The following is a 10576-nucleotide window of genomic DNA, read 5'->3' as shown; positions in this document are numbered from 1 at the left end:
ATTAGAATCAGTTTAGATTCTGCCCGGCACATAGTGCTAACAGCTTTAAAGTACATTTCAGACTCTGTGTCAGTTGTTGGCTTCATAGGCCAAACCGATACAAATTAATTGTAACAGCCGAACCTTTGGAGCACGCTGACAAGCCTAGGTATTGTATTGTCAGGCCCATCCAGTGCTCAGAATCCAAGGGAATGGAAGTGCCATTTTGAAACTTCCAGTTGAGCTTGCTGTGGCAGAGAAAGGTTAAGTGGCTTATTTGGGGTTGGATAGTCGAGAATGGATGGATGGCAGTTGGCTGTTTGATAGACAGTAGCCAGGACACAACGACACACAGGCCCCATTCCATCCACGGTCAGCGCACAGGCTTTCCAACACACCTAAAAATGCTTGTCCTGCTGAGTGCTGTAGAGCACACCTTTAATCCCAGTACTCAGGGAGGCAGAGGCAGGCACATTACTGTGAGTTCTGGGCCAGCCTAGTCTAAAAAGCGAGTCCAGGACAGCCAAGGCTACACAGTCTACACAAGGCTGACTCAAAAAACAAAAAGCAAAAATAAACAGTCTGTCCTCTTTGCTTTGCAAACCTTGACAAGGCAGCTTTTACGAATCCTTCCCGACGGGGGAGGAAGAATTGTAAGAACCAAAGGAGTCAAGGACACCACGAGAAAACCTGCAGATTCAACTGTAACCTGAGCTCATAGGAGCTCACAGAGATAGGACTCAAAGTCAGGGAGCCGGCATGGGCCTGACCTAGGCACTCTGCACGTATGTTACAGTCGTGTAGCTTGGTGTTCTTGTGGGACTCCTCACGGTGGGAGCAGGGGCTGCCTCTGACTCTGTTGCCTGCTCTGGGGAAACCCTTCCTCCTACTGGGTTGCCTTGTCCAGCCTTAATGCTAGGGGAGGTGCCTGGTCTCACTGCAACTTTTGATGTGTCATGTTTGCTTGGTACCCATGGGAGGCCTGCTCTTTTGTGAAGAGAAATGGAAGAATGAATGGCAGAGCACCAGGAGGGGAGGAGGAAGGGAAAACTGAAGTCAGGAAGTAATATATGAGAGAATAAATAAAGAGATAAACAACTAAATAAATCCTTTCCTCTGCCAGGTATGGTGGCTCATGCCTTTAATCTCTACACTTAGGAGGTAAAGGCGGGCTAATCTCTGTGATGGAGGCCAGCCTGGTCTACAGAGTGAGTTAAAGGACAGCTGGGACTACATGAAGAGACCCTATCTCAAAAGAAAAGAAAAGAATAAAAAGAATACTTACCTCTTCCTCACTCTGTGTCCCTTGCTTTTCAGGAGAAAAGTACGAGCTGCATGCAGGAACTGAGTCTACACCAAGTGTTGTCGTGCATGTATGTGACAGTGACATGGAGGAAGAAGAGGATCCAAAGACATCCCCAAAGCCAAAAATCATCCAAACCCGGCGTCCTGGCCTGCCACCCTCCGTATCCAACTGAGCACGTCCATAATAACACGCATCTCCTCCAACCATGCTTCCTCCACCCCTGGTTGTTTGTCCAAAAAAAATGAATTGCCTTTAAGTCCTGGGTGTTTGGTTGTTTGAGATTCCTTCCTTGTAATTAAGCCTCTTGGACAAAAGGGCTAGGAAAAGGTGATGAGTCTCCTGGTCAACTCATACCCATTAACTATAATCCATTATTTAGAAAGTTCTAGAAAAAAAAAAGGTAGTATTTTCTTATTAAATAATCAGTACAGCCTCTATCTCTGTTCTCTCATGTTGATCCAAGCCAGAGATATCAGTAATGAATAGCATTTATGTTGTGAGCTGCTCCAGTTCAGTCCTGTGTGTGTGTGTGTGTGTGTGTGTGTGTGTGTGTGTGTGTGTGTGTGTGTGTGTTTCTTTCCTGGCCACTTATATAGGACCATAAGTAAACTTGACTTTGACTGCATGAGATCCCCCCTACCTGGTCTCACCCAGTCCTCTGCACCCTGACATTCCCAAGACACGCGCGATCACCAGCATTGGTTTTGATGATTTGAGGGTACGCCCCAACTCCACGGCATCCCAGCCTTGTCCTGTGTAGACAAGGGGTGTCCCCAGCACCATTCAGCTCAACAAGTCTGGGAATCATTATCAGTTTGAGTCAATAGCTCTGTCCAAATTCCTGGAGGCAAAATTGAGCTTGGCCCCCAAAGATATTGCTCAGTAGATTCTGAACAGCCCTACCACACGGGACTGACCAGTGTCAGCGGGGAGGCCTGTGTAGGTGACAGAGACAGACTTCAGACAAATCTATTTATTATAAAAGTCTCATGAGGTCTGAACGGTCGGTCCCCGTGCCCACCCCCGACCCTCGGTCCCCTTTGTATATTTGTACAGGTGTTTGAGCAGTGCTTTTAAAATCCGGATGTTTTTTATTTAGTGATCGTTCAACCGTTAGCTGCTTACCGGCATCATCCCTGCGTTGCTTCTGAATGCCTCCTGATTCTAACGTAGATAACCTGATACTATTACCTGCTACTACAGTTAATGCTGAGCTATAAACGGGTGCAGCGCTGTCTCATGCCAGTATGTAACCGACTAGCCAACCTCTTTGCTCTCGAGGACCACCTGTTTTTAAACACAGATCCAAGTGTCAGTTATAAACAACTTGGGTTGATGATAGACCCCAGAACGTAGACGCAGCTGAGCATCTCAGAGCACAAAAGGGTGGTGGAGAAATGGATGGCGGTCCTACTCATCCAGTGCCCGTGTGCTCAAACGCCCCCTGTTACTGTTACGTGTGACTTTTGTATTTCTCTAGCCTAAAGTGCTTTACAGAAGATACACCCACAGAACTATACTTTCTGCTCCATGTGTCAGGCCTCATCTACTCCTGTTCATTAACTAGTAATTTTGGATGCAAATACCATTTACCACAGAATTGGGCAAGTACTGTCATGACCTAAGCCTCAGAAAAACACACAAGAATGCTAACACAGCCACCTGATGGAGGGATCGTTGTGGGGCTTTTATTTTATTTTATTTTTTTTAACTAAGGTGTATGTTGGTTTCAAGAGAAACTGCAACCCTTGACTGATCACTCAGAAAATTAAAAGTCCGTTCTACTGTGAATATAGCAATACAGTACTGGACACAGTACAGTACGGTTGAAACTGAGGACAGCATTGCTTCTGGAATCCTGAGTTTCCATGGGGACAATAAGTCTCTTTTTCAAAATCAGATCTGAGGAGTGTATAATAAGCAAATGCTTTGACTTTCCTGTGTTGTGGAGGGTTTTGATTTTTCATTGACCAATGAAAGACTACAAATAGTGGGGAGAGTCTGCCCTCTAGTGGCAGAAACATTGAACTCTGAGCGGACAGATGGATTACAACAATCAACTGCCCGGGGGGGGCTGACTTTCTCATCCATATTAATTTCGGGATGCAGGTTCTGAAAAAAAAAAAAAAAATCTAAATGAGTGAAAGCCTTGGAAACACTTTGCGTTTTCAAATAGTGACGGCAGAAGTTTCCCGTTTAGTAAAAGCTGACATAACTACCTTGTGCAGGCATTAAAAACCTCAGTGTTTATAGATGGACCAGGTGGTTCGTCTTAGGAAATTGTATTTGCCGTGTGTCAGGGTTAACCTGCTGTGGATGAAGGGGTTCTCTCACTGGGTTGAGCATGCAGAGAGGGTAGGGGGGCTTTCCCCCGGGGGGGGGGGGAGAGACAGGGAAGTAGTGGGACCTCCCAGCACTGTGAAGGTCACAATCGCCTCAACGCTTCCATGATGCGCATTATGCAAACCTCTTTAGCACTCTTTTAAGTTTGAAATGTTTTAAATGGAGGGGGAGGGGAAGGTTTCCACCAACTGAATCATTTGTGCACGTGTACAGCTCAAAGAGCTTAGAGTTCAAATATATCCGGTGAATGAATGTCTGTGTGGTGTCATTTCTGGGCTGTCTGCCCGAACTGGGTATTATTGGGGCAGGGGTGCTGGAGGGGTGCAGCCCAGCTTAGAGTTTTTCTAAGGGGTGGCCGGTGTGTGTAACTAACCCGGTGACATTTTTTCCTGATGAAGTGGGAGGGGACCTGGCAACATCCGTCCCGTGAGGGAGAACTTATATGAGTCAAGCCTGGCGAGATGGGTTGGCTTCTCATAAGAGTGGTTTGAAAGGTTGTTTTACTGTCATGTTCAATCATATTGGACCCAATAGCCATTTTGGATATGCTACGAGCTCCTTTTAACATCTTGTTCTTTAAAAAACAAAACAAAACAAAACAAAGCAAAACACACTAGCAGAAAGTGCCCTGAAAGAGAAACCTTAAATAAGATCAAAGAATTACTCACAGGATCTAAAAGATGACTTGCTGGGTGTTATCGAAGACACAGCTTCCATCCACCAAGTGACACAGCAAGAATGAGGAAAATCAAAAAGAAAGTTCCATACTGGAAGAACGCAGTTGGTACACATGGAGTAGTTAAACTCTAGTGGATCTCAACCGTCTTAATGCTGCGACCCTCTAACACAGGTCCTCACATCCTGGTGACCACAACCATAAAGTTATCTTTGTTGCTACTCTGTAACTTTGTTACTGTTATGAATCGTAATGTGAATATTGATGCTTTCCAGTGGTCTTTAGGAAGTCACGACCCACGGGTTGAGAACTGCTCTCTAAAAGCCAGCCGGAAAAAGACAGACAATGCTTTCTTTTTAGAGTTTAGCCTACATGGGGCAATTCTGATATGGGCAGAGGCCTTAATTATCTCGTGACCATCAGTAAAAGATGCTCCACATCACCTCCTATCAGTCAAGAGCAAACCTGAAAGGTGAACATGCCTGGGATCTAGCTGCACAATAGCTTAGATGAAGTGTGTGGAATTGGGCCAGAGTGCTCTGGCTACAGGGGAGGCCTGGTGTAAAGACCCAACTCTCATCTGAGAATGCCTGGGCAGTAGCCGCTAGCGGTGTGCATGCCTGCCTGGAGCGCTTCCACTCTGAAGCATGTAGAGGAAAAAGCTCACATCAATTTAAAAATACGTACAAAAATTCCCAGAGCTGAGGGACCAGGAGCATACGACTGAAGTGTCCTTCAAATATTGAATGCATAAATTAAAAAAAAAACTAATGCATGTAATAGCATAAATATATTTCAAAGTCATATTTATATATGCCCAGCAGTATAACAGTATAAAAACTATATATATATAGTTTTACATGATTTACATGTGTTTAAATTATATTTATATTTAAATATATGTATATGTATGCTTACATACATGTATGTCATGTGTTTTATATATACATATATATTTATATACATACAGAATACTTAACATATTTTCCTGTTAGGGAGTTGAGATCAAGCTTAAGGGCCAGGAAAACAGCTCAGCAAGTGAAAACACTTATCAAGAACTCGGATCCTGGAGACTGTGGGGCGTGTCTGTAATCCCAGTTACCATAAGGTGGAAGATGGAAGCAGGAGCATCCCCTGAGAAGCTTCTGGACCAGCTAGACTAGAGTACAGTACAGTGACAAAGAGCAAGAGAGACCCTGCCTCAAAAACAAGATGAGAGTCAAGGGCTGACAACAAAAGTTTTCTTCTGACATCTCTGACATGCAGAAGTATGGTCCCTGGCACTAGCATGCTGTCACAGAAAAATACATACACACACCATGTACGTACAAAGAAAAAATTTTAGGATGAAGTATATTGACAGCAGTTATAAGCCTTAGGGTTGGTTCCCTTAGGGAGGGTGATGCCGGAGCAGGAACACGTGGGTGCTGTCCAGAGGGCTGTATACATTCTATATCTTGATTTGAATCTTCACACATAAAATTTCCTTAGCCAATGATATGCCAAGAAAGTTAAATTTAGTCAAAATAAAACCAGCATAGGAAAGAGAAGGAATGAACCACCAGTTGTAAATGGGGACCAGGGAGGCCTTCACACTGAAGATGCCCCCCAGCCATCTCATGTACAAATAAATATTCACTTAAAACTGAGAGTATGTTTTTAGTAGAGTGCTCAAAATGTAAGCTAGAGATGCTGTTTACCTGAGGATCACTTACACTGCCTGTCTGAGGCTCAGTTTTCAGTGTCCCCATCATTTGAGAGAATTGAATATTGTGTGGGAATGACACAAAAACATACACACACACACAGACTGTGCCCCAAATTCTGACCATGAAGTACAGCGAAAAACACCCACAGCTCACTAGAAGAGCAGAAACTTGGGGTCCATGGCAACAAGGCTGAGAAGAGAAGCCACATGCCTTCATTTCCTCCTGTTAAATGCCCTGACAAAAGCCACCTAGCAAGGGAGGGGACGCGGGGTAACATTTTAAGACTGCAGCCCGTCACTGCAGGGAGTCACAGTAGTAGGGACAGTCAATCACGTTGCACCCACAGCCAGAAGTGGAGAAACCTATGTTCAGCTAGCTTACAAATCAAGCTAGCTGTCTACTTTTTAGTGTGACACCCTTCTCAGTTAACCTAAGCAGTGTGATCCCCTATGGGCCTTCCTAGAGGCTAAACGAAGGCTCACGGGTCTGCCAGGTCTCCTAGGTGGTTCTAGATTCTGCGAAGCCGACAACACGAATTGTCACTAAAGAGAAAGCCGAATGAACCAGGGTAGTACCAAGAGACATGCATTGTGGGAGACAGAGTAAAAGCCGTGAACTTGGGAATGCTGGTCATTTTTAAAAATAACCTCAAGGATGCTTTCAGCATGGCTGATACATAGGATCAAAGTCTAGCATGTTCCCACAGGCTAAGTTAGAGCATCTTGGAATTCATTTTCCTCACAATCAGAGCTCTTATGATTCCAGTCATCAGACGAATCCTTGCCCAAATGGGAGGTGTTGCTTTCCCCAAGCCAGAGTTCTAAACTCTCTGTGGTAGGAGGGGGCTGGGCCCACCTGCCTACTCAAGGTCTGAAGACTGAATTCTCAGCATCTACTGTCAACAGGCAGTGTGCTATCTTGGCTTTAGAAAAATGGAGATTTTTTATTTTCTTTGTCCTCCTCAAGTCACTGAGAAGGCCTTGGTGCTGGAACAGGGGACAGAACTGGTTATAAAGGATGATAAGTCAGTTCTTCAAGAAAACACTCATTTAAAAAAAGAAAAAGAAAAGGAAAAAAAACACTCATTTAGCGGCTGGTACAGCGCGTCCTTGCCAAAGGCCACCTTGCAAAGCACCACCGAACTCCTGGCAGGCTCTCCTCTTCAGTTTATGCAATCACAGGAAAGGAAAATTTCAAGCAAACTGTTTTCTCTCAAGCTCGCTTACCTGCTATTTTCAAAGAGCGTGGGTACTAGAGTTTCTGGGGAGGTTCCTTAGTGGCAGAAAATAGAAAAACTCAGAATCAAGTAGCATGGTTGAAATGCTTTATTCTGAAACTTCATAAATATCTCCTTGGCTCTTTTGTGTAAGAAGTTTCCACTCTGAAAACTTGTGCTTACACAGAATGGTGGGGGCCTCCTTGACCAGTTGTGATCATCAGTCAGATGAGGGCCGTTTCCAAGCAGTCTGCATTTGGGTGTAAAGTAGCTTGGTTCTTTTTTTTTTTTAATGTCTTTTGTTTAAAATTATGTTTCTTTTTTAACATATACATTTATATTATTAAACATGAATAAAACAAACTACATACAGCAGGACGAACCATGAGTTATATAAATGTTACATTCATAATGATTTGGCTATTCGTATTTGTCAAACTTGAAGTAAACATCTTCCCTACCTTGTTGGGTCTAAATTTCTGAATGAAAATCAATATCTATCATATCTCATCTCTATTAACGTAAATCATCTATCTTGATCTAAAAAGATCTTATCCCCTAACCAACTAAAGTTGATTGTAGGACTAAACTATCTGGTCTTCAACCTCCATCTGAGACTTGAGAAAAAATAAACTTAAATGCCTGAGTAAACCAGTAGTGCAGGATAGCAGCTTCCAAAATGAAAAAATGACTGAGACAGTTTGCTGCCTGAAGAGTCACCCAACACTAGACAGGGTAAGCAAGTCCTCAATAGTTCCTGCCCCGCAAATACATCTCGCAGAGATATTGGGCCAGAAGTAGCTTGATTCTTAAAGCATGGTGTATACTTGCCTCTATGATCCCAAAGTCCACATGCTGAGAGTCACCCGATGTACTAGAAAGGGTGCTATATATGAAGTGGAGTTTCCACTTTGCAGGAAAGACATCCATGCTGCACAGCTCAAGGCTTCCCATTGAGTGGCCAGACACAGAACTAAGCTAGGAGTCCCCAGTCTCAGATTACACCACCTTCTCAGTGATAGGCTACCTACAGTCAGTGTGGAGTAGGAAGAACACAGCCTGGGCCAGCTCAGCTCCAGAGCTACAGGTGGGATTCACTGGGGGCTCTGCATCTTACTTCAAGCTTTCCCTCTACCCATACTCATGTTTTTTTTTTTTTCATTCTCTCACAAGTACAGACACTAAAGACTCTCCAGTCTACCTCTGGCATGTATGTCTCACTCTTAGAAACTACATTTTGGAGAAGTTAGCCTTAAGTAGTTACTTGTCTCCTTAAGGACTTAAGACTGGATGCTCGGCATCTACTGTCAACAGGCAGTGTCCCGTCTTGGCTCTAGAAGAGTGGAGGTCTCCTCCGTGCCTATTTCAATGCCTGTGAGCCAATAATTTTTTTGAGACAGGGTCTATGTCTATGTAGCCTGGCTGCCTTGGAACTTACTATGTACAGGAGCCTGGTCTTAGACTCACAGAGACCCACCTACTTCTGCCTTCCAGGTGCTGGGATAAAAGGCATGTGCCACCATGCCAACTTACTCTCCCTCTCACTGAGCTCTCTAGAATTGTACAGATCTTTTCTATGCAGCATTGTCCTCATATTCCTACTATGGATCAATGATGCCAGTCAGTTACCTTGTGGTAATGTTAAGTGCTCTACCATGAGTTACACCCAAGTTACACCTATATGTTTGACAATTCCATAGGTACCTGCACATTGGAAAAGCACCTGTCCTCAGCATCCATTTGCACAGCTGCTATAAAATCAGAGGACCAATCACATATTCCGGCTCACTCTATCCTGCAGACAGATGGCTCTACTTCTAAGGATCCACAGCCATGATGTCAGAGGGAGCATACATACTTGTGAGAATTTTCTAAGCTAAAACACGACGCTGAACTTTCTACGCTGTCATCTTTTACGCTCATATAGCACTGGAGTTGGGTAAGAAGGGTAGCTTGGCTGGACAGAAAGCCCCAGGAACCTGCTGTTGCTGCCTCCCCAGTGATGGGATTACCTGGGGTCTGGAAATCGAACTTGGGCCCTGATGCTTACAGTACAATAATTTTACTGGCGGAGACATCTCCCTGGCTCCCAGTAAATCTTTGCTAGATGGCAGGTGTGAGCACATCAGGTGATTTGGAATCCCAGTAGTACTTACAATTCTAATAAAACTGAAAGGGGCTTTAGCGTATACTTTATAACCGCATATTTTTTATTGAAAAATAACATCTGTTTATTTGTTCTGTTCTCAGGGGCTCCTCAAGCTCAAAGAATCAAAGAGAGGAGTCTGTCAGTCTTTTTTTTTTTAATATCAATGAGTGTTTATTGAAGACTTACTCATTTCAATAGTCCTTGAAAAGGCATCTTACTGGGAAAAGAAAAAAGAAAAAAAGAAAACCAAAAACCAGGCCACGGTCCTATCCTATCTGACCTTATCTTTTATAGACACGTAGTAACTCTGAAGTGTTATTGACTGAGCTGGGCCTCCCCAAGAATCCTATAGTGAAGCCATAACTCCTGATGTAAGTATATGTGGAGATAGTGCCCAATTATTAATTAGCCCTGTGGGAAGCGTGTCCTTATAAAAAGGCCGAGAGAGGACTGATGATAGGACTCAGTGAGTAAAGGTGATTGCAGCCAAGCCTGACAATCTGAGTTCAACCCATCAGCGATTGTTCTCTGACCTTCCCCAGAGAAACGCCTGACCCCTGAGAAGGGCACTTGAAGAAACCCTGGGAAGGCAGTTGTCTGCTGCTGGCGAGAGAGGCCTCAACAGAATCCAGTCCAGAGGGCAGCTTTCTCTTTAGGCTTTCAGCTTCCAGGCCTGCAAGGAATTAGGCTACAGTACGTCAATATAGAAGCCCAAGGCGATTCACGAAGAGAGCATGCGGACCACTCTAAGAAGACAGAAAATGTGGCTAACGTTTATTATCAGCTTACTGAAACCTAGCTTAGCTGTGGGAATACACCTCTGTCTGCGCACGTCTGTATGAGAGCTTCCAGATAAGCTTAGCCGGAGAAAAGAAATCCACTGGAACCAGCTGACCCCTAACACTCACCTCTTCTGCTTCCTGACTGCAGAGATGCTTTGACCAGCTGCCTCACGCCCCTGCTGCCATACCTTCACCACAAGCTTCTCCCTCCTCCTTCTCCCTCAAACCGTGAACCGAAACAACCTCTCTGTCCATCAGTTATTTTGGATAGGTGTATCACAGCAACGGAAAAGGCAACTGTCACAGGAAGGAAGAAGAAATTGCTCACAGATTAAGAACACTGAATGGTTGTACTCACCAACTTGAACTTTCTTTTATCTGATGGTCATCCATTTCTTCACTCACTGAGATAAGGA

At 44.2% G+C, this 10576-nt stretch overlaps 1 protein-coding gene across 2 annotated transcripts in view; it reads left to right on the top strand.

The window, feature by feature from the left end:
* RCAN2 (regulator of calcineurin 2) overlaps positions 1-3880 on the top strand; it is a 220640-nt gene extending 216760 nt beyond the window's left edge. For both annotated transcript variants that reach the window (XM_084752276.1, XM_084752275.1), the window contains one exon: positions 1297-3880. In XM_084752276.1, coding sequence (XP_084608402.1) covers positions 1297-1457 — 161 coding nt within the window. In that variant the 3' untranslated portion in view covers positions 1458-3880. The remainder of the gene's footprint in view (positions 1-1296) is intronic.
* Positions 3881-10576: the final 6696 nt, after the last annotated feature.

Source organism: Acomys minous, assembly GCF_964271855.1.
Source record: "Acomys minous genome assembly, chromosome: 13".
Lineage (NCBI taxonomy): Eukaryota > Metazoa > Chordata > Mammalia > Rodentia > Muridae > Acomys > Acomys minous.
Note: the sequence above shows the minus strand (reverse complement) of the source record. Positions and strands in the feature narration are given on the sequence as shown.